The 25071-nt window shown below is 47.7% G+C and overlaps 1 protein-coding gene across 3 annotated transcripts in view; it reads left to right on the top strand.

The window, feature by feature from the left end:
* The first annotated feature begins 739 nt into the window (after positions 1-739).
* Positions 740-25071, top strand: part of LOC142585660 (cell adhesion molecule Dscam1-like) — a 45605-nt gene continuing 21273 nt past the window's right edge. Inside the window, exons 1-5 of one of the 3 annotated variants that reach the window (XM_075696591.1) lie at positions 8534-8874; positions 9179-9448; positions 10253-10378; positions 12590-12760; positions 15935-16082. In XM_075696591.1, the coding sequence (XP_075552706.1) occupies positions 8781-8874; positions 9179-9448; positions 10253-10378; positions 12590-12760; positions 15935-16082 (809 nt within the window). In that variant the 5' untranslated portion in view covers positions 8534-8780. Of the gene's footprint in view, positions 904-1530; positions 1651-1736; positions 1881-7166; positions 7281-7986; positions 8107-8239; positions 8381-8533; positions 8875-9178; positions 9449-10252; positions 10379-12589; positions 12761-15934; positions 16083-25071 lie in introns of those variants that run through there. The other 2 variants (XM_075696593.1, XM_075696594.1) reach the window with 2 other exon arrangements.

Below are 25071 nucleotides of genomic sequence, written 5' to 3'. Positions count from 1 at the left end.
CGGTGCTTGCTAAAACGCTAGCACAGCTGGATTCTTACTCGTCGAAACTGCCTATTGGACTTGAGCGCTAGTGTACTTATGATTTTAGCATTACGGTTGCAATAACTGCAACCGTAAATGTCATAACAAATACCACTAGGTTTCAGTAGCGTCACGCTGTTGTACTTCATGTTTAAAAAAGTCCCTCCTGTTTCGCTGTGATACTATAGTTCGCCTCGTCGACAAAACGGGGCGCCAGCTGCCTGCGTGAGCATCGACAGTGAAAAACGCTCACAGCGACGCTACCGGCCGTGTAACACCGTTCACAGACATTCAGTGTGAAGGAGACGCGATGCTGTGGGAGTACGTCAGTAAAGAAACCCCATGCGCATGTCGTGCGCGACTTTGCTGCAGCGGAGTTGAATGCGCCTGTCCCGTGACGCAAGATAGGTCTTAACACGACAAACACACCATTATGGAGGCTGGCTTCACCTTCCTTTTCATCAGCGGCGTCCTTCTCCGCCTAAACCTCGTCGCAAGCCTTGGTGAGCACTGTTCTTTACTACTTTTCACGTGAATGCACGAATATGACGCACACTTGGCGAAAATGTGCCTCCTTTTGATTTCCGATTTCTTTGACAGATGCGCCGAAGATACAGCCATTTTCATTCAACAACAAAGTGCGCACAGGAGGACGAGCGATAGCGACATGCACCGTCGTAACGAACGCAGCGCCAGTGACTTTCTCCTGGTCAAAAGACGGCGCCCGTCTGCAAGAAACGAACGGTCTCTCCATACAGGATTCTAAGCTCGTTTCCTTACTCATCATACAGCGTACAGAAACGTCAAGCCGTGGGAATTACACCTGCAAAGCCTCCAACGTGATGGGGGCTGACGAGCACATGGCAGAGCTATTAGTCGAAGGTAAGAAGCTCAAACATACCACTTTTGCTTGTTCGCTCGTTTCCATTTTACTAAACATACTAACCCAATTACCTGTGTACCGATCCGTTTATACAGAACAGTACGCGCCAAGTGAAATCGGTCCGCATGTATTATTTCTGTAGAACGCAATCTCCGTGAGCCTCGTATTTGCATTTGGACCTCCGTTTCTAGAACTGATCACGGCAGAACTAGTTCGGACATGAACAAAACAAACAGCGTTTTTTTTTTGTAGATTTAAAACAGCTCCTCGTGTCACTTGCGAAGTAGTAAGTCCATCTATGTGTTAAACTACTCCACCAACACAACAGCAACCCCCTCTGAGAAGTGAAGAGCCTTAAAAGTATATAGGAAGTCGCTACTTGAACACATAACCGTTTTCTTTTTCTTATTCAATAAAGTTAGACCACTTCAGCAATTATTTTTACAATTCGAATCGTCAATAATTTGCATATGATGACGTTGTAATTTATATTTTATCTTACATCCGTGTCTATTTGACCTAGTTGTGTTCAAAGAGCGAGATCACCTCTCACTGCTCGCACATGGGGTCATAAACTATGTTCACTGGACTTATCTTTGCCGCTACACTTTTTCTGCACGCGACAGCTCCTCCAGAGTGGATAAGTCAACCTCAAGACTTGTCTGCCGTAACCGGATCGAACGTAACCGTGCACTGCACGGCCAGTGGGTCACCGCCTCCAAAGATAACTTGGACTAGAACAAAAGGTATATGCCAACTATCCATTTTTAAAGTACGTTAGAAACAAGTGTGGTCATTCAATATCTCGTTTTCCTTAATGCTGCCGTTCCAGATGGCGAGTCAACTCTCCTGCAAGCAGAAAACGGTCTAATCTTCATCCACAACGTTCGCGTGTCCGACGCCGGCACTTATTCCTGCAAAGCCGAGAATGGTGTCGGCCCAACGATAGAAAAGTCCATTCGGATCACCATAAGTGGTACCCTGTTTCTGTCTTTACTTTTCGACGAAACGCGAGAACACACTTGCTCTTCCAAAGTTGTGGCAAAACTACGGCAGATTAAGACTCAACAAGCACGTTTAAAACCGGCGCAAACACCCTTTATTTAAGCGAATGTAGAGTGGCGTCATCTACGAGTTGAAACACCTAACTGAACCGACCATCAATGTTCACCAAACTACGCTCGGCTGTATGTAGTCCGTTTTGCTACCGACATGTGGCGCAGCTACCCTGTACATCGCGTATCGTGTGGCGATGTCCCAACCACCGTCACAAGTGAAGCTACGCTGCATCCGCCATTCGGCCTTTAAGCAAAGCAACGTCTATGGATCACCATTCCTCTTAACACAGAAGGAGCCCGACGAGATATTGCGCTCTAGAAGATGAATTACTCCAAAAAGGCCAGAATACAGACGCGTACAGCACCATGCGCGCAATGGTTAATCGTCACCGCCTCATTGTTGACATCAGCGGCAGCAGGTAAGCGTTTTACTGTCAAGTCATCGACAGTCGATGCTAAGAGAAGCTCGATCTCGCTGCTGTACAAGTCATTCTCCTTTTTACAGAGCCGCCAAAGGTGAATCCCTTCGCTTTCGGCAAGGCACTTTCCGAAGGACAAAGTACAGCGGTGACTTGCACAATAAGAGACGGCTCCAAGCCTGTGCAGCTCCAGTGGATCAAGGACGGACACGAAGTGGTCGGCAGTGGCGCTGTGAAACTGATCAAGCACGAAACAATTGTGGTGCTCTCTATCGAGCCAGTTCAAGTGGCGGATTCTGGAAACTACACCTGCGTGGCTCGTAACAAATACGGATACGACCGCTACACGTCAGCTCTGCAAGTCAATGGTAAGAAGATAATTTATTTGCCTTGTGAAAGCAGTGTGAGCCTGCGTATGTCACAAGCTGAGTATAAATATTGTCAATGTAAACGCGCCCCCCCCGGAAAAAAATTGGCGTTTACAATTGGAAAACACTACAAGGTGCAATACTTTACGACGATTCAACAACAATCATTCATAATCCACTGTACACCCTGGCAAAATAGAAATCTCAAGGGGTAGCTTCAGCCGCACAATCACGACGTTGACATATAAAGGCAGTGCCTGTTTTTCCCAGTAGTGATGTTGAAGTAGTCATCACAGAGCTTGAGGGCCGGGAATGTTCCCGCACCTAAAATACAGAACCACAGGGGAAAAGAACACAGCTACAAAGGTATGCCAAAATCACTGCTTCCACATGGAGCTGTTTCTTAACGGGATCTTCATCACGACAGCCAACCGATGGTCTTCAGTGCTTCGCTCGTTTTCAAAAGTTATAATTTCCAGCGTGCTCATACCCGTATTTCAGGGAACCGCTGCCAATAGCATATAACGGTATGCAGGTCAATCAATATTCAAGTCATAAAACGGCGCTTCAGATAGTTTGCTTTGCGTACTACTCTCGTCACAATGACGCAACTCGGCCAGGAATAACGTAAGACGCATTTAGCGATATTTTGCTTTGCCAGGTTCATCACAGTTTTAGAGTTAGTGATGTAATCGCCGAGACTAATGCAAGTGATATGTCCCAGATCAACCAGAGTGCATGAGTGGCATTCAAATGTCGTTCTTTCCTTTATCATGCTCACCACGCGGAGCAAGAACACAGCTGATCTGATAGGTAACTAAAACTAACACAAATAATGTGCAGATCCAACGCACTGTGGGAATCGATGTAAGTGAAGCTTTCCGTGCTGGATGCTTTGATTGACGGTCATTATCGGTGATGTTGACGGCTAAATCTCAATTTCTTCAGCGTTTAGTCTAACACGAGAGTGGTGAGTTGTTGTTACATTGCGTGCACCACCTTGCGTGCACCACTGCTCTTTGTCTGCGTAGTACACAGCGCACACAGGGAGGGATGTTTTCTCGAGGCGCTCTTGTGCGCCATACTTCATAACCTCCGAGAGGGTTGAGCATAGTCACTGCCTCACATGGCACACCACATTGTGGCAGAAGTACTAAACTTGAATTGGATTATGGGGCTGTACGTGCCAAAACCACAATCGGATTATGAAGCACTCCGTAATGGCGGACTCCGGATTAATTTTGATACCGTGATGTTGTTTACCGTGTCCCGAATCTATGTGCACACGCGTTTTATATTTCGCCCCCGTCGAAATACGGCTGCCGCAGTTGGGATCAAACCCACGGCCTCTAGCAATGCCATAGCCGCAAAGCTACCGCAGCGGGCACAGAAGGGTTGATTTGACGGTCGACCGTTTCAGTAGTGCCGCCTGGACCCTACGGTGCGCTTTAGGCAATGCGGCTCTGCTTCTTCACGCCCTGCGTAGTTTGTCCGCTTAACATATTTGCATGAAGTTTATTTTTCAGAAATAGCAGCAACGTACTGTGCTGTACCTTGAACTTAAGCTTATCCAGTTTCGCCGCAACCGCCATCGTATATTAGTAGGGTTTCCTTGCCTTCTACGTCATCTCCCCCCCCCTCCCTTGTATGGGAACTGCCTTTTCTCCTCCCTCTTTCCTACAGTTCTATCTACATCCCCTCTGAACTCGCATGAGGGCAGTGCTGCAGTTCTGGCAATGCTTCTGAGGGGAGTCACGGATAATTACAGCTGTCAAGAGGCTAATGTGGCGGCGGCCAGGGAGCTCCAGAGGGCATTGTGCACGTTCGACGCGGGGGTGAAAACGAGTTTCTGCGTCGCCTTTCCTCTCTGACTCGCTCCTGTCATGCATACACACGCTCTGTTCATCCTTTGCAGTGTCCATCATGCTGTGACCCTCTGTTTTGCACTATTGTCTGACACTTTCACAACTAGATAAATATGTTCTTTATTAAGCGTCCTTTAGTTCCTTGTGATTTCCTGGAACCGTCAATGTATGCGTACCCGTACTAGATGTTTCTCTCAGACGGGCCACTGATGCACAAATGCCTTGAAGTACCTAGCTAGTTTATGCCACTACGTATTTTTCCTTTGCTATAAATATGACTCAAGTAGCCGCCCCTAGAAGGACGGACACTTTCCTATCGTTCATGTTGTAAAAAAAAAGAAAAACAGCGCGTAACATCTTCTTTCGCTTGTGTTTGAGGCAGAATACAAAAACATTTTTACGAAAATAGTACCAAAATTATTTCATTTCCTCTATTCCCGTCCTTGCACTAGCACCACCTAAATGGGATGTGGAACCACAGGACGTGGTGCTCAAACGAGGAGAGACACTGGAGCTTCACTGCAAAGCTGTGGGGCACCCACCACCTGAAATAAGATGGCTAAAAGAAGGTAGGTGTCCAACATGAAGATGAGTGAAAAACTATATTATGATTTTGGCACAGGTTGTAATGTTTGGCTATCTGGCTGTCCTATTTCAAAACACAGGCACAGGGGCAAAATTTCCGAACGCGGAACACGTTTTCAGTAATGCTTAGCTTAGAATATATTTAATGCCCAAATTGACCATCCGATGCAAATAAAAATCGCAATAAAAATGACAATAAAGTAGCGACATCTTTTCCTGCTCACGTGCGCCCAATTACGGCAGGTCCCTTCAGTAACCGAACTGTTATGGCCCAACGCTGTTCTTTATGTAGAGTTCAATTATGACGCGAATATTTATCCCACTTAAATCGTCAGCAAAAATAGCTAGCTGGCACGAACAAGGAAATTAGGCCACACCATTCATACAATGGACGGAACAGTTAAGTAGCATTTGAAATAACTGAACAAGTAATCGGTAGGAGCACAATGACCGTCTAGCTCGCACCCGATGACAAGTGCATTCCCTAAGTTTTAGCTTTTCTACAACATCACAACAGAGCAGTCTCTATTAATATCCGGCAAATTTCACAGTATTTGTGAACACGTCAGTGTTTGTCAAGGAATTCCTGCGTTCATAAGGTAACGGCGCTCTACGTCCGGCCGCAACAATATAAGGTAATGACTGCTGTAAGCACCGCATGTTTACAACCTCACGGCACGTGACTGTGATTTCCGAATACCTGCAGGTACAGAGTTGAAGCGGCCTCCTGAAAACAGACTCCAAGTCCTGCAGAACGGAACGCTGGTCATCAGCAACGCAACGGGCGAATACAGCGGCAAATACTCTTGTCTGGCATCCAACGGAATCGGTGCTACACTCACGAAAACTGTGTCCTTGCTGGTCAAGAGTAAGCCGGCATTCAGATCTTACAACAGCGATCACATGTCACCAAATAGAGCGCCAAGTACAGCGTCAGCGCGCTTTCAAGGGCTTTTTTCAAGCCTCGAAGCTCCAATTTTAGCACATTCTCGCTGTACCCACCTGCAAACACTTGTTACACAGTGCTGGCGAACTTAAGCGTCCTTCCGCGACGCGGCGCCACGATCCTGTGTCGTCTACGAGCTATGGGACCGGCACCACAAAAACGCTCCCAGGGTTCTCGCGTAACGCCGAGATGCGCGCATGGCGAACGGGTGGCGACACGGGACCCTTGAGCCGCGAAGGGCTTTTGTTTTTGCGGCCCCCTTGCGATGCTGCTGCTGCTGCTCGCGCACGCATGGAAACCGGGTCTGCCCGTGACGGACTGCACGGTTGCGCGATGATCCCGGTTACGCAGAGCGCGTGAGCACGTCCCGCCGACCGCAACGATGTTCCTCCAAGTGCGGCTGCTAGGCCTCTGGACCGTCCTGGCGTGGACTGCCATCGCCAGAAAGCAAGGCACGTATGCACAGCTTTCAATGTGTTTCTTCTTCAGTGCTTGTCGATTGCGATCTTTCGCCGGAAGCAGCTTCTGCTTTTTCCATGGAGATAAATGCATCTAGCTCGAGTGCAGCGGTCAAAAGTAAGAACACTGGCATCTCGCAAAATACGTATACAACTGTCACCGTCACTAATTCACGATGCTAGCAAATGATCAGGCTGCCTGTGAGTGACAAGAAAATTGTTTTCTGTGCCAAAACAGAAATATTAGCAAAAATTTCGTCCGTTCGAAATATGTTCTTGTGCATGTGCCTTACACATACCTATAGATCACGGAATCATGCAAGTCAACAGATCAAGATAGAGTATATGCGCAGCAAAGAGTTGAAGATTTGTTCTAAACTGACGCCCTGTTACAGACGCGCCAAAGATCCAGCCATTCCAATTACCTGCCCGGGTGAAAGCCGGTGACAAAGTGATCGCCACGTGCAATCTTGCGTCGGGAACACCACCTGTCACCTTTTCATGGCATAAGGATGGTAGCGACGTCACAAGTTTCTCTAAGGATATCAGCTACGGCAGCAACATTGTGTCCGTCTTGGCTATTTCTTCGGTGTCGCTGGACTCGCAGGGTAACTACACCTGCACGGCAACAAACAGCTACGGCAGCGACTCTCATACAGTTCAGCTCAAGGTGGACAGTAAGTGTGCAGCGTCCTCCCTTTTGTTTTTCCTTATCGCTTAGCTCAAGTGATAACACGAATAAAGCGCTTGTACGCTGTCTAGAGACATAATGTTAAATTACCCATGTTCAGCTCAAACGAAAGCAGTACAACCACGTCAATTTCGATAACTTAAAGAGTCTTTAACGCCCGTTCTAAAGACTTTCACTGCAAGTCTTTAGAACTTTCACTGAAATCTTAGCATTTTCACTGAAAGGCTGACAGAAAATAGTTTTACGATGCATTTGGACAGGGTCGTGCCCGCAGGAGGGAGACGAAGAGGAAGTGGTAGACTGTCTACTGGAGCTGTGACCTTTGTACTAGCCTGCGCATTTGCCACTAACCTTTTCCTGTGTAAATAGTTATACATACGTTTGTGCTTCGGGATTCCTTTTCGTAACATTTGGTGGAGGTGCGGGTTCAATAGATTTTCTCTGTAATACAAACATTACCAAATATACGTATCTAAACATTTGCTAAAAATTAGGTGTAGTAAACACTGCATGTAATGATGGTAAAGTGCTTTCAACACCACCACATGAAATGTCACCGCTCCTTGTTTTTGACACCACAGTACTTATCGGGGTAGGGACGCGTTCAGATCCTTTCTGGAATGTTGTAGTCTCTGTGTACGTATACACACAGAGTAAAACTCTTAGCATGTTTTGTACAACTTTGTTAATAGTGCCGCCAGTTTGGATTGTCGAACCCAATGATGCGTTCGGAACTGTCGGAGGAATGCTGAACATCACATGTGTGGCATCCGGATCGCCGGAACCGACGATCACTTGGAAGAAATTGACGGGTGAGTGATTACCCGGTCTTTCACTGTCTCCCAGCGAAAAATGATCACGTCCGGGCCATGAAAACCGTATAATCCCCGTTAATCGAAGCCGTGTCGCAATCGATATGAAATTTCTTCCTGCTTTTCATTGCAGATAAAAACTCACTCGAGACGTGGAAGCAGCCTGTCGTCTCCCTCTTTCCGCTCACAGAAGCTCATCGAGGAAAATACACGTGCGATGCAAATAACGACATCGGAGGGCGGCTTACCAAAACTATTTCGGTATCCGTCAGAGGTAAGCGCTCATTTTTCAAAGACGAATAACCCGCTGTTTTTCAGTATGCAGCCCCCACAGCGAATAACTTCGTCAGCTGGCGCCACACTTTCCATTTATACACCGACGATGACGGGCCCTGAGTGCCAAAAGGGACCTCGTGATTAAAATAACTTCACAGGCAACAAAAACCCAGCAGTCGGCGTCAGTGACGCCGGCATCCACCATGTGGCGCCAAAAGTCTGTGCGGTGGGCTTTACACTGCAAACGAAGAAGACATGTCGGCGTCCATGCGCCGACTTGCCCGAAAGCCCGCACCGAGCTTGCATTAAGAGCGGATTACTCGCCGTAGTTTCGGCCTCCAGCTGTGCAAATGCACTTTCCCGTGCGGTGAAGCCTCCCCACCACTAAAGCAGTTGTGATGGGACCAGCACGCTATGAGGTTTCAACCGGCGCAATGCGGATGGTGTTTGCGCTTACAATTTTGGCGCTGAACGAAGCCGCGTCACATCAAGGTAAGCTTCACTTCATGTTCCGTAACGTGCACTTGCCTTGGCGCTATGACAAAATGTATGGTTGCTGCGTAGTCGGTAGCAACGCACGCATGGTCACATGTCGTGCGCGGTAAAACAGCGTGGGCAGAGCAGACTTTCAACACGATCTGCCACCTCGCCAGCAGACCTAAAGTAGCACAACAGCTCAACGTAGTCTTAGCGCCGAGTTCGGCATGCATGTTCCTAAATACCAGAGGTTAAAAGCTTGCTAAGATGATCTCGGAGACAAGGACATGTGCGTGTGTAACCAAGATTTACTTTCCAGAACGGCCAGTCATTCAGCCATTAGTGCTCCCCTCCGACGTTGTGACTGGCGTCAGCACCAAACTCTTCTGCAACGTGCAAAGCGGAACGCGGCCGCTGGCGTTTTCTTGGATCAAGGACGGTGCTCCCGTACGAGAAGGAATATCATCGCAGGACGATTACTCGGCACTGAGCATAGACCCAGTGACAGCTGCAAGTGCAGGAAATTACACCTGCGTGGTGAGCAATGCAGCGGGTACAGACCGATACACATCAACGCTGGAAGTGAAGCGTAAGTGTGCTCCAAATCGCATTGTTTTCCTCATGCTAATTATCTATAAGTTAGTGCAAAATCAGGAGATGCTATCTACTTATAACAGCAACGCTTCGTTTAGTTTAACTATGTCAGCGTGTTATAAACTACTCGTGATCCCCGCACAAAGTGATGGTAACGTTGATTGAAAGACACTACGCTCACGGGCGTTATCGGCACTTGCGAAATTGCCTAAATTGCCTGGCCAAAACAATTTAAAAGAAAGACAAACAGCAGGAAAACGTTGGTCATCTTCATCTCACTAATGCCTAGATGACAGAGCGGGTGCACCCTAAATACGATATGCACAGCGAAAGTTCCTCACTATGTGAGATCTTGGAAACGTCCGCGGCCGTTGACGGCTTACAACGCTTAGATGTCGGACGTAAGATCACAGCTACAGAATACAACCATAACTAAATTATCGCGTAGTCCTCTAGCTAGAAAGGGTGTGGGAAAACACATGAATAAGAAAGAAAAAGCAGAGAAACGCTGCTGAGTACATGTCACTTAAAGCAGGCGTACAAACACAAGTCGGAGCAAAAAGGACAACACAAACTTGTGTCCGTATCTTCTCGCCTTCCCTCTGTAACTCGAATCGCTACCAAATTGCTTTCAGTCATACAAAGAAGGGTAGGGGTAGCGTGCGTCCTAGAGGTCTTCTGTTTACTGCGGGTGATCATATCCAGGTATCCTACCTAATACCTACAGTGAACGGATTTTGGAAAAGTATTGCAACTACTGCCCTGTTTACGATCGTCTCTCCTGATGTTCGATTTGCAGAGCCTCCACAATGGATTGACGAACCCCGCGACGTTTCCACTGCCGAAGGTGCCCAGGTGCAGGTTAGGTGCTCTGCAGCGGGGCGCCCGCAGCCCGCCGTTACGTGGAGCCGATGTGTCTCCGGAGGTAAGCCGAAGTGAACATCGACATTAGCATGCCCTCACTTACCGCGTCTGCTAGGCATCGTTGTTAAACGGGCAGAGCTGTAAGAAGGAATGCATTGCTCGCACCACTTCTAAAGAGTACACTATATTGCTTACCACTACGAAATACAAAGAGAGAGGTCTGGCTAGTATTCGCAGTATTCAGCTTTGAAGGAAAGCCTGCAGAGTTTTCATTACGTTCACTATATAGCTTAATATTGGCTTTATGATACCGTTTTATCGCAGAGTTCCCACTAATTTGGCACTGTAAATACAGAACTGTATAGTGTCATAGTAATTGCGCAATAAAACGAAACAGATAGAGAAAGATATAAACGCCGCTCTCTATTATTTCGTCACGTGCTGTGTTTCGGAATACTGATGAAACCGAACATCACCACCCCATAGCATGCGAGGCGTACGGCAAGAATTACCCGTCCGGTTCACAAGGAGATGCACACATTCTCTCTTGCTCGTACTTTACCACCGTTCAATAACTTAGCAAGGAGAGATTCTTCATCTAAGGCTACCGAGCAACGCAGCATTCTGTTCTTCATATGGCGTTAGGGCGCTTGACAGAGGCCCAAATCAAGGAGAACGGAAGCCGCGTCAAGAAATCTTCAAAAAAGAAAATAAAGCAGGGTAGAATTTTCGCTAAGTTGGAAGAATCGCGCGGAGCTCTGGCGATGACGGGCGCTAGAGAACGACATAGCGGAAGGAGATTAGCACAAAGCTAGCACGAACAAGAAAGGGGGACGCAGGCGCGAGAGACGCCGGAAGTCGGCCGGTTCCGCACGGTGGCCATCGCTGCGCCGCGGCGTGCAGCTGGTCATCCTTGACCCTGGCTTCTTGCGGCAAGTGCTTCGTGCCGTGCCCTGCTCTACGGAGAGCAAGTGAAAGTGGGGAGGAGTCGCGGTGGAGACGCCGCGGGACACGAAATCACTCGCCCCGTCTCCAATGTCGCGGAACGAGGGGCACCGCCCCGAACTATAGCCAGCGCTCTTCCTGTCCGTAGCGAGCGTGCGTATGCATGAAGCGCCGCAAGCCACGGGAAAGGCACAAACGTGCCTATGACCTGTTTGTATAGTGCCGCGTGGAGAAGACACCTGTTCGAGGAGCTCCTCGTCAAGGGTATACCTTGTTGCTTCCGTGGCCCTTGCCATACGAAAGCGGCGGCGTTAGACGAGGCGCGCCAGGGAGGGAGAAGCTGCGCTATTAAACGCTATCCATGACTTTCCATCTGATAAACTGACACATTCCCATTTAAGTTAGGACCTTTAATTAGACCTAATCAGTTTGTACTGATCCAGAACTTGAAGCTTACAAACCTTTTCGTTCTTTTAATTATCAGCATAAGCGGAATGTACACTAGTACATAATGCATATTTCTTAATTACAGCCTTGAGCAATAGAGCTTTAACTTATTTTGAAAGAAAGATTACTCGCGGCGGTGCAGATTCGAACCAAACTTAATTGTGAATCTGCATCAAGTAGATTTCCCATTGAGCATTAGGTATGTAGGGTAAAATGGGTTTTAATCCATTTACCCTACCTACCAGTAATGAGGAATCAGTAAGCCTCTGGCTACTTAATTTAACTTTTATGCAAAAAGTAAATTTGGTTTAAAATTTAAAGAATACACGCTAGGGCGCACAGAACTCACACTTACAGGAGTTACAGAAGTAACATTGAGCATTAAGTCTCTGAATAACCTTTCAAGTTGGGCTCATCCCAGCATCACAGTTTCAATTTAAATTAAATGCTGAGGTTCTATGTGCAAAAAAAGTACGATCTGATTATGAGGCATATCCGCATAAAGGGGGACTGCGAATTAATTTTGACAACCTGTGGTTATTATACGTGAACCTAAATCTAAGTACCCGAGCACTTCTTGCATTTCGGTCTCATCGAAATGCGGCCGCCGTGGGTGGGATGGAACCCGAGACCTCGATCTGAGCGTCGCAGCGACTTAACCACTAAGCTGCCACGGCGAACCCAATTCAAATTTGGATACTGATTTCCCTACCTTTGGCAGGAGTGCAGACGAACCAATGTTCAGCAACGGCAGACCAAAAAGTGCGTAATGACAGTTTCCAGAGGATTACGCGTGAATAATGAACTGTTTAGCGACGCCTCAGAGGCATCATTGCACCATTTCGCCATAACCCTGAAGCGGCCAACCTTTTTCGTGCAGGCAAACGCAGCCTGGTCTGCGGTGACTCCGAGACACCGGTGCCCGTCAGGACCAGCAACGGGAGCGTCTCGTTCGCGCACGTTACGAAAAAGGACGAGGGGAGGTACGCCTGTTTCGTGGACAACGGCGTCGGAAAGCCGCTTAGGAAAGTGATCCGCGTGGCCGTCAACGGTAAGTAGATACGTCGGACACCCCATCGCCTCCAGAAGCCCCAAAAATACTCGGGAAGCAAGACGCGCGGCTTCCCTTCCGCAGCCCCGTTCAGCTTGGCTCAGCGAAACCATTCGACGGGAGATTTAAAAAAAAGAAAAAGCTCGCGGGTCTTGCCACACGACAGTGCTTGCGCTCTTGCACAAGCGGGACATCGTCTTTAACTATAGGCACCACATTTAATAGAGCCATAAGAGATAAGGCGTCCAACACAAGGCAGTGTCAGAGACGACAAGGAGGACTCGGTAACGATGATAAAGGACATAAGGTTCTGCTTGCAATGTCCGTTTAAATTTCAACACAAGACTATTTCTGCATTTTTGTTCACTTCTCAGTGCGGCTGCTTTCAATACTGGAGATGGGTACTGAGGGGCCGACTAGAAAGCCGCCAGTTGCCACAGCACTAATGAACTGCTCCTTCCTTTCTTTTAATTATTGTTATTTATTTGAGTTAGCTTAACAGTGTAGTTGGGTGAGATCAATTATTTATCGTCGCCTGAACAAGATCGATTGATTTTTATAGCCTGATGGTTCTTCGGGAAATCAAAACACACGTTACGAATCGCACCCGACACGAGCAGTTCCCTTCCGAACATTAAAGTGCATGATAGTTGGCAACGCCAGAGCAAAGTTATGGTTTGTCTACTGCCATTGTCACGCTTTTTAACGATTTACTTTAGAAGAAGCTCATAAATAAAAAAAAAAAACATGCGGATCCCACGCGCTGTGGGAATCGATGTAAGCGAAGATTGCTATGCTTTTTGCTTTCATTGACGATAATTAGCAGTGATGTTGACGGCGAACGTGCAATTTCTTCAGCGTTTAGTCCAATACGAGAGTGGTGAGTTGATGTTAAACATTACCTTGCGTGCAACACTATTGTTTGTCTACTTAGCACACAGAACACACAGAGATACGTGTTTGCTTGATGCGTTGTTGCGCGCCATTGTTCATATGGCAGGGTTGATTGATTGACTGATGTTTGAGGTTTATTGGCGCAAGGGCGAGGTATGGCCAAAGAGCGAGGGTTGGGAGGGTCGAGCATTATCATTGCCTCACATGGAACATCGCATCCAGGCAGAAGTGTTAAACTTTATTTGAATTATGGGGCTGTACGTGCCAAAATCACGATCTGATTATGAGGCACGCCATACTGGCGGCCTCCGGATTCATTTTGACATCCTGGTGTTCTTTAGCGCGCATCTAAATCGAACTGCAGTAGCGTCTTTGTATTTCGCTTCCGTCGAAATGCGGCTGCCACGGTCCGGACTGAACCCGCGACCTCCAGCAATGCCATAGCCATGAAGCTACTGCGGCGGCCACATAAGCGGTGATTTGACGTGTGACCGCTTCTCTAGTGTCGCCTAGACCCTACGGCGTTCTAATGTGGCTTTACGTCTGCGCTCCCTGCGTCAGTTGTCCGCTTGACAAATTTGCGTGGTGTTTATTTTTCAGAAACAGCAGAAGTGCACCCTACCTTCAGCTTGACCGCTACAAATGTTTCCTTGCCTTCTCACACCATCTTTTCCCCCTCCCGCCCTCTCTCCCTTTAAGGGAACCCATTTTCTCCTTCCACCTCCCCCCCCCCCTCCTACAGGTCCTCCATACAGTTCTCCATACAGGTCCCCTCTGAACTTGCACGTTAGTAGAAAGGCAAACGCTGCATTTCTGCAACGCTTTTGAGGGGGGCCACGGATACGGATAAATACAGATGTCAAGAGGCTAAAGTAGCGACACCTAGGGTGCTCCAGAGGCCATTGTGCACATGCCACGTGTTGGAAACGTCCAAGCCAGTTTCTCGCCTCGACGTTCCTTTCTGCCACGCTCCAGCCATGTATATACAACACTCTGAACCCCCCTTCCCCCCCCCCCCCCCCCCGACGCGGTGGACAAGAAAGCGGCAGCAGCGTAAAAATTCAAGGGAAAGGCAAAAAAAGCTTCGCTTTAAAATAAGCCTTTAAAAAAAGCCGCTGCCTGAACACTCTTTGTACTCGCCCTGCGTCCGTCACTCGGTGCGCACGTGCGAGGTTTTCTTGTATCTGGGTAACCTGTTCCCGCTAAGGCGGGCTATGCCTTCAAGTTTTACAGTGCGGAGCCATGCAGGTGGTTTCTCTCGAATGCCAACCAACGTCTCAGCACATGTGATACAAGCCATGTTTTACCATGATTCTTTCTTCGCGATCCCAAATATGTACCCAGTTTGTGCACCCACAGCGATATTAAATAAAGTTTTATCACAAATTTCATACAATCTCACGTCTCCTTCTTCATCTCCAAACGGAGGTCGCAACTAATGTTTGCCCTTTAAGTGCATAAAACTGTTTTGTATCGCCAGTGTTTCTCGTTGATTGTACGAACGAAAATTCTTCCGTTACTTTCCTCTGTTTGCACTGCATTGTTCGAGTAGTTTACCGTATACACGATCATCACCAAAAAAGAAAGAAAGAAATACGCCTTCAGACCTGAGTGAGTTTTTTATGCTGGCTGTTCGATATCGTCTCGGTCTCACTACACATGACGCCGGCTTCCCGATCATGAGATAACTGGATTCTTTCGGGAAGCTTAGCGTTTGCGTCGCTCACTCCGTTTCCTCGATTTCTACAAAGGACTCCTAGCGCCACACTTCAACATAAATTAAACAGTAACAAAATTGCAGATTTGAATGTCTAGTCTATATTATCCATTGCAGTTAGAACTATGACAGATGGATTAATTGCTGTGTTTACACAAAAAGAAAAAAAAATCGAAAAAGGGCAGAACGAAAACGAAGTTGGCTAATCTCCTGTAAATGACGGAGGCTGCGGTCATCGTAAGCGCCGCATGAGGTTGAAGTGAACACACATGTTTTCGACATCAAATTAATATGCGACGTCGCGGTTTAGAGTTGAGATGTTCAGCATCTGATCTAACAGTTCTCCCTTTGGTTTCCTTTATGAGAGTCCTTGCTTTGTGCATGCAATGTCACTTAGTGCCTTCTTCAATGTAACGTTCTACTCCCGCATTTTTCAGACGTAGCAGAAACGTAAGACGAACACTGTCTACCTTTCGTACTCTCTCGCATCGCACGGCGTTATGAGACGGTGGCCACGAGCGCACATACTAATGGTGGGATGCTCTGCACGCGGACACTCGCAGTGCCGGCCAAGTTCACCGAGAAGCACAGCGTGGTGACCGCTCGGCGGGGCGAGAACGCGAGGCTGGTGTGCGACGCCCAGGGAGACCAGCCGCTCACCGTCGCCTGGTCCAAGGGCGTCCAGAAAATCGACCGAGGGGGAAACTCACGGTGAGACTCTGCTTGCTCTACTTTCTTTTCTATTCTTTCTTTTTTTCATTCTTTATTCGTCTTGTTAGCACATCACACCGTGCGTCCCAGCTAATGTTAGCCAAGTTGTCCCCCCCCCCCCAAAAAAAAAAGAAGAAAGAAGAAATACAGAACACTGTACAACACACAATTATAAGACTTACGGTGCTCGGTCCTCAGAGGGCTGACGACGGAACACCGTAGATCTTCAAATCGTATCTTGCACCATGGTTTGGAAATCTTCTTTCTTCGTTTCGTCGAACATGTTGGCTAACATTAGCTGGTACGCCCTACATAACTGCTACCCAAAGTGTGTTCAAGCCGGCAATGTCATACAAATCAACTGTGAAACTACAATGCGGTGATTTAAGTGACTTGAAGCTGTCAGCTATTACGGCAAGCAGCGATGGGGCACCTCTCTGGTGTTCGTGACATGATAACTCGGCGATAATGTGTAGATCCATGCAAGGTACCTGACACGCTGAATTCTTAAAAAGTGTGCATGTATAGACATAATGGAAAGGAAAAGAATATAATGGACGCTAAACGTGCATAGATTAAGCGAAGAACGACTACAGACCAGTGACTTTGTTACGCGTTTTAGGCGTACATCTCGTGAAACAAGTTAAAACTGCGAGCAAATAACGAACAAGAAGGTGCCGTCCACTAGCACAGGAAAATCAGTGGCGACACTAAGCGAGCAGTAGCACTTCAACAAATAAATATCGTCGACAACGGTACTGGCGACGTCAGTGAGACTGTAATCGGTGTATAGCGTGAAATAAGCACCAGCGGCGGCAAACACTTCGACACTAGGCCTATTTTTGCTATGCCGCTCATATCACATTTCACATCTTGCTATTCGTTGTGTGCTTGTGCGTGGCACCATGCATCCCATAGGCAAACGATGTGCAGTGGGTTGCTGCACTAGAGCGTCAAGCTTAAATCAAAGGTGCGAAATTTATATTCGCTACACGTGCCTGCGGGTATGCCTCTCTATCGATGTTATTCAAGGTGATGCCGTTCACAACGGCGTTGTTCAAAGAAATCATATGGTTAACATACCGACGACAACGGTTCGACCTCGTACTGGCCAGCTTGAAATGCGGATTACAGTGGCGCAGACATGTTATCATGAGCGCGTTACGCTCTACGCTTGTGTCATTGTCATAACGAAACGGAATTCCGTACAAATATAGAAAGACATCATTAAACTTGAACACTGCCAGAAAGTCAGCACAGCGCTAACTTCGCTCCAGTTGCTGCTTCGAAATTTTGTCGCTGCCTAAATACGCATGAACTGTGAAGGCCAGGCAAGACATGTTGCGATCCAGGCTTCATGTAGTCACTAGTACGGCAATCAATAAGCAGTGACTGCCACCTCCCATTCTCGTGCGTGCACTTAACCAGCCTGCTACCTAGGTGTGGGTGATAACAAATTCAAGTTGAAACTATCTGTCGGGAATTGTAGAAACACTACCGGGGGAAAAAAAAGTACACATATACACCTATGTATTTTCCCGGTAATTAGGCACGCACTTGAAGCGAACACGCTCCAGATACTGTCTGTGAAGCCGGGCAAGTTAAAAGAATATGTGCGCCTCCCAATCGAACTGCGCGTGGGCTACATATGCAGCGCTAAGGGAAGGATTTAATTAGGTTACTCGCGTAATTAAATCACGTCACACGCACGGCACGTTCGATCCATGTTTCCGGCCCTGCCTACGGAATGCGGCCGAGAGAGGCTTTCAGTGCAATAATTAACTTCTTTTTTTTTTCTTTCTTGAAGAACTGAGAGCGTATAGCGCGCGCTGCAATGTGCCGCGCGAAAAAACAAACAGCAAGGACGACAGAATCGCACGTTGCGGAAAGAAGGCGGGAATTATCAAGCTCCGGAACGTAAAACTCGAATAGACTCGAGCGCCTTTAACAGGCAGATCCATCTGTGCTCGGGGTATTGATTTTTCAGCTGCAGAGAACCACGGTTGTGTACGCAGTGGTCCTCACACAGTGTTCGAATTGATCCATATGTGTCAACCATGCAGTATATATGACTGAGCTTATCCCTTGTGCTGCAGCCGTCACGTACGTGGAAGAAGTGTGCGCCAATTGTTAAAGACTGCAAAGCACAACCTGTGTTTTTGTCCGACAGAGCATTTCGCTGTTCTCTGTTGAAATCAGCTTTGCTTTGACGATTTTTTTTTCGTCTCATGTAGGTTCGTCTTTTTCTTTTCTTTTTCTAGATGCGTTAGCATTAGCCGTGTCAAAGTGGGAAAAAGTATATGTGTGTGAAATGTTGGACGTAGGCCAAGTGGTGGGGGTATAATGGGTATGGGAGAGCTAATTGTGCGTTTGTGTACATATAAAAAACATATATCTTGCATTTCCCACTCAATCGCCACTGAATCTTTTATGCTGTAACACAACTGAAATGACGTAGCCGAGGTGCTTTAGATCTCGCTCTCAATTGCACAACACATTTACAGCAGAACGGAATGTTAATTCGCATTCGCATCGGTGACGCAATGCAAGAACAACTACGCATTCCGACATTTCGACACCCGTTGCAGAACTCCCCACGCTCAAAATTTATTTGTAGTTCTCACCCATGGCATCCCTTATAGACAAGCCATATTTCTGGGACGCTCAAATCGATCAGTCAGTCATGAAGAATGGAGGTTTCAGTTCTGGTGTCATCCGCACAGCGATGAAATCTATGAGCAAATGCCATCGCGCTGATTTTTTCTTCTTTTATGCACGTTGACGGAAAGAGACACGGCAAGTACGCACATCTCGACGAACAGTGTATACTATAGAGGCCTGTAACTGCGTATATTGTTTTCAAATGAGAGGCACACAGGTTGCTGAAAACACGATGGCGCTTATAGCGGCGACCCGTTGCTTTGCGCACATCGCTTGCCTGCGCGTCAATCGCGCAAATTTTATAAGTATTCATCGCGTGCGCAAAAGCGTGGAATGCCATTTCGCAAAAATAAATAAATAGGAATAAAAAAAAGCAGCGCATCCGGTGGCAATGTATGAGAGGATTACGTCGCAGTGGCATATACGTACTAGAGCCCATGTATAACGGAGCATGAGAGCTCGTGTGCGAAACGCGAACAGTCTGGTGGCGTAACAAAGGAACGGGGTTTTGAAACGGTCACCGCTTCTGCCTCCCATTCATTATGGAAGCACGAATGCCTGCAGCGTGCGCGCGCGAATATTCCCCGCTGTGGCCCAGAAACGCAACGCAAGAATATAACGAAAGAATGCCCAGAAATGCGACCGAAAGGGCAGGGCAACGATGGGTTGGAAGGCATAGCTAGAGAAAATTGTACAACGACAGGGAAATTAATGATTCAAATGTACGCCATTTCGTGAGGCTTTATACAGAAGCGAACAAACTGTGTTTTAACGAGCTTTTTACTTCATCGCAGTTCAAGTGCACGTGAGAAAATTTTAAACTCGACACAAAGATGTAAGACAGGATACGAGAGCAATTGTGGCAGCTCGCGAGTAATTTCGTTCGACCACGGAACAAGTACAACGCCATCACCGCATTCTCTCCCTTTTTTATTGTGTCCGCCTTGTTCACACTGTATTTTCATAGTGATTATTTGCCGGCTGGATCAGCTTTCTATTTTCCTGCCAGTTGTGAAGCTGAAAAGCGCCAGATCTCGCAGTAGATCCTGACTGAAAGTCTCCTCTAAGAAAAAGCAAAATTCTTTTTCACTACTAGATGTGCAATAAGCTTAGAGTACACAGTTATTTAAGGACAATTGTGGCGCACTTTACGACACTCGCCAATCAGCCAAATCGGAGACGTCTACACATGGTCTGCAAAGATGCGCAATATAAGCCGGTAACGCCACTGAAATCAAAATTACGATGTCACGAAAGCACGAGCTATTGACGTGCTCGTTCCTGCTACACATACTGAATTTTGTTATGATGTTTTATTAAGCACCTTGTTGATCCGCAGATTTCTCTAAGCGCGGTTACTAACTATCAAATTCCCTCTCGACTCCCGCAATTACGCTGTCCTTAGATCACACATTACAGCAAAAGCTCCTAGCGCCAAATGGACACTAACACACAAGGTGAATACAGGCGACAAGGAGCGCGCCGTCTGGTCTGCTGTGTGTCTGTGTCGCAGGCGTTTTCGTACAGCAACGCACCATCATCCATGGTCGAGAATCCTGCATAAGTAAGCAAAACATGCATGCGAGCAGTGTACCGTGCCACAGCATATAAATGTCCAAAAGAGGCGAGCAAACGTACGCTGGGCATCGAGCAGAAATCAGGTGGCCTGATTATGACGTCACTAATACTGAGTTGAGTGGTCTGCTGATCAATGTTGTTCAGCATTCCGAAGCAGCACCGGGACTACGAGAGACGCCGTTGCGGCTAGCCCCTAGTTATGTTTGACCACTCGAGTTTACTTAGCCTACGCTGTACTTCAATCAAAGTACACGAGCATTTTAGCACTCCGCCCTCATAACAGAAGTCCTTAACAGTAGGCACACAACACGAAAGCAGTCACCGGGCGCATCTCACTGCCTGCTTCCCTCTGCCCTAGTTTTTTAGGTCGCAGAGCGCACAAGTCGTCGTTGAGCGCGCGAGGATGCGGACATTCAAAACCGCATACATGAGAAGCTTTACATACACGCACAAGCGATTCTTAACTGCGTAGCGTCTGCCGAAACGGGAGCGAGCGAGCGACCCAAAAAATGTGAAGGTTAAGGAGGCCCCGGGCTATATAGCACAACAAGCGGGGAGGGATCACCCACGGGCGCCAGTGGCAGTGCCAGTGCCGGCAGGGAGCCCGAAGCGAGCCACACCGGAGGGGAGGAAGAGAACAACGCCGCCGAACGGGGCCACCAGGCACACCCGGCGCCGCGATCAATATTATTCTCCCGCCCTCTTCCGCACACGCCTGCTTCCGCGGACGCTGCAGTGCGGCCCCTCCCGCTCTACATTCCCCAGAACCCTCTCCCGCTCCCCACAACGCTCCGGCCGCAGTAGTCGCCGTGGCTGAGGAGTCTGGGCAGAGGGCCGAGCCAGAGCGCGCTCAGGGAGAGGTGACGTCATCTATTTGGGAGCAACGAACCTGCATCTCTTGCGAAACGAGGAGCGGCTGTTCCTGCGCGCGCTGGGTCCCCGTGCGTGCGTGTGTGGTGTGCATTTATAAGTGATGCAACGAGCTTGGCTTTCTCTTTGTCTCTCTCTTTCACCGTCTACTTCTTCTACACAATGCGACAGCGGGGATGCGTGACATCGACAGGTTTCATCTGGCTGTACTGTTAGGCCCTTATCGGCGAAGGAATGCGCGCAGTGCTTTTCTTTGAACCTTCGCTTTCAGACACTGAGATCTTCCTTTGCGAATAGATTACTATTCCGCGTAGCGGAAGAACAGCACATTTTCTTGAAGGATGTAGAGTGGATATAATGCAGCTTTTTATCCGGCAACGCAGAATTATAGGCGGCGGATATAAGCAAATGCGTTATAACCGCTGTTTGACAAAAGTGATCACTAATTAACTTTCCAACTTAATTTATGGCACATCGCGCCCTAAATTTTAGATTTGGTGCAACTGCGGAATGAAGCAGCTCAACGCTCAAGTCTTGTTCATTTGAAATATTCAGAGTGGCTGCCTCAATTCCAAAAGTAAGAATGTGCGCCCTCAAATAAATAGTTATATACAGCAAACCCTGTGAAAGCCCCCCTCCGCAGGTTTTGTTTGGTCTGGTGAACGTGGTTTATGCTCAAGTATCTTAACCACTGCTACTAGTTGCCCGCGCAGTTTCTCAAGTGTTCGCACAGACAGCGATAGCGACGTGTTTATAGCTAGATTTTACAGCTCTACAGCCTCGCCTCAGGATTCTGCGATTTCATCGATGATCGCGAAATATACAGTTTATCTCAACTATTTCACGCTTTCAGGAAACGAATATGATTTATTGAAGTAGTAGAGCCACTTTAACCTGCACACGGTCTACTAGGGCCATAGGTCACAGGAAATATGGCCATAGGTCACAGAAAATGAACTTTGTGCCCAGCAGCATGATCCAAGCGCGAAACAATGAAAGTAGCGCCGACAGCGTGCAAATATAGTCCGCAGCCCCGATCTATTTAGGGGCCGCGAAACCGTGGAGGCCTAACTTCGAGGGGCTCATATATACTGGAAACTTTGTGCGCTGTTTCACCAGGCGCCTAGCAGAGCCCTTTGCACCTTCGACTAAACCAAAGATTAAAGACGAAGTAAGGTGATTCAGCAAATGGTAATTACCAGATAAGCTGCACAATGCTACAGCCCAGTGGGAGGGTAGGGGACATTGTGGGAAAATAATTCAATGTGACTTAATGATCGTAATTCCAACCAGGTAACATTCTACGTCATCCGGGACGTCTAAGTGACAGAACTGCGGAGCGCCGGAGAAGACGATGCTCCAAGTCGTGACTCTACCGAAACAGGATTCGGAGAAACCAACCAATGCTTTTGTTGATAATGCGCGAACAGTTTTCTATTTGTGTGTGTGTGTGTGTGTTTCGGCTAATCCCGCGCTCTGGATCGGCATAAGCTACTGAGTGTCCTGTTCGGCGTTATAACGCGCCCCTCTCAACGCTTGCTCCTTCTCATATCTTGTACTGGCAGCGGCACCTCGCCGACGTTAGCGCTATGATGTTTGCATGTAGGCGTATGTTCTCTATACGGCAACAAAAATATGGCCACAGACACACAAACTCGCCCGTACGCAAAACTGGGTTGCGAGGACAGGTCGCCACACAACACCGATAAGCAATGTAACCAAAGTACGAGCCAATGATTAGCTCTTGCCGCCAACGACGCGCATGCGAATGGATTCTCCGAATCACCGCCGAAAGCGTATACGAGCCCTAATAGAAACAATGTAAATGTATAAGAGGCTAGAATTGACGTAGCGCACGCAAATAAACACGAAGGTCAGAGGCAGCAAGAACTACGTGCACTAGCGTGACTAATGACTCCGCCGAACGGTGCTACGCTATGTCCTAAGGCGAATCGCTCATTCGAGACCACAGACGACGACGCCGAGCGGTTCCCACGTTTCGTCACGCTTTCCGAGAATAGAATGTGCTGCAGACGCGAGACACATGCTAAATAAAAAGACAAAAAAGAACAGAGAGGGATGACACTGTATACATAGAGTTTGCCAGCGAGCATTCCATGTTTTTATCATACGCGTACGCGAAAAACAGGATACGTACGCTTCCTCTCGCCACCATTCGTCGACCCGCTCAGACGTCGCATCTTTTTTTTTTTTTTTTTCCATATTCAGCGGCCTAGTTACACCTCGTTTCATTCTTTCTTGTGATTTTCTTTTCTTCTCTTGTTTCTTCTTCAACCAAGGCTCATTCCTCCAACTCACCTTCCTTCCCAGGTTGCGTCGCGCGCTCGTCTACTATTGTATTTTTTGCTTGCCCTTTACTCATCGCTCGAGTAAGAAAAAAAAAATACACGGGAAAATCAGAATCGTCAAAATGTGCAACCAGGCGCTCCGTGGCCGCGCAATTACCCGGCCACTCTCGGAGTCAGCAGAGCGGTCATTTGTGAAGTCACACCGCGTGCGACGAGATTCCTTTTTATTTCATTCGTCATTCCTTCCTTCTCTCTTTCTCTTTTTCTTCCACCCTCTCTCCTTTTTCTTTGCACTTCCACTGTTTCGCCACCTTCTCCCCGCGTCTCCGACAGCCGCGAGGAGCTTCATTTTCGCGTTTCAGGTCCACGGGCACGCAGCAAACAGAGGAGTGTTTACGGAGCGCGCGGCTAGTCTATCGGAATTAATCTGTCGCGAAAACAATCGATCTTTGGAAGCAGCCGCTTGAGCGAAGCCGCCGCTTCGCAGGGACAGCGACATCAAAATTACAAAATTACGGCGTGCGATGGCCGTGCTGCGAAAGGTCACGCCAGCGAGTTTAAGCGTGAGCTAACTTAAATAAGAGGATAAGAAAGCTTAGATTGTCGAAGTTGAAAATTCCATAGTTCGTAGTTGCAATGATGTAGTGCCACGTGGTGTTCTACCAGGATTCCATCCTACGAAAGACCGGCTTCAGTTGCCACGACGCTGTACAGCAGCGAAAGGACACAGACGACACAAGTTGATCTTGTTATACCTAGCATTTTTAACTCATGCTATGGTGCCAGAACGCATCTTGCGTTTTGCCTCCGCCTGCTGATTGTTGTTTTCAGTATTCCTGTTCGAAAGCAGAGGTGCGCGTAGTATTCTGTTTCTTTTTCCCCCGACAACTACAGTCAGCTGCAATAGAACATAACGGATAAATGCCACAAAAGCAGCTAACGAAAAAAGATGCGCCTGTGAGTAGATGAAGGAGAGAGCGAGCGAGATAATGGTGGTGAAACGGTGCGGCACGACCACTGACCTTGCCCAGCCATTATTTCCGCGGCTAAACAGAGAGACACACCTGGAAAAGGCGAAGTGATGATGGCTGCTCTCCGGCGCGACGACGCTTCAGGCGTCCGCCCAGGGCGAGAATGTTGCGGTGTCCGAGGTTAGGCAGCGCCTGCCGGCATGGCCGTAACCTTCAGGAAGTCCCACTGCACACAAAAATCACACCCGCCGATTTGATTTCGTTGTTATTCAGAACGATTCTTTGTTAAACTTGAAAGGCTTCAAAGGTTGCTAACACGGCCATGCCGCCCTGAGGGCAACGGCACCTTTTCAATCGAAGTAGGTAACAACGTGCTAAATAGAGATATGTTGAATAGAGTAAGCAAATGTTCCATAGATAACTGTATTTCTGATTCGATTGTCATGCCAAAATGACGAAATTAGGATATGTTTTGGTTTACTGAGAATAAATGAAGTGACCGATGAAGTAGCCACGAGTGTGACGGAGCATTTCTGGACGATTGCAAGCTATTCAATTGTCACCAAGCTAAATAAATAGCATCATCGTCATGATCATCAT

Source organism: Dermacentor variabilis, chromosome 6 (assembly GCF_050947875.1).
Source record: "Dermacentor variabilis isolate Ectoservices chromosome 6, ASM5094787v1, whole genome shotgun sequence".
Classification (NCBI taxonomy): Eukaryota; Metazoa; Arthropoda; class Arachnida; order Ixodida; family Ixodidae; genus Dermacentor; species Dermacentor variabilis.
This window is presented reverse-complemented; position numbering and strand designations above follow the sequence as displayed.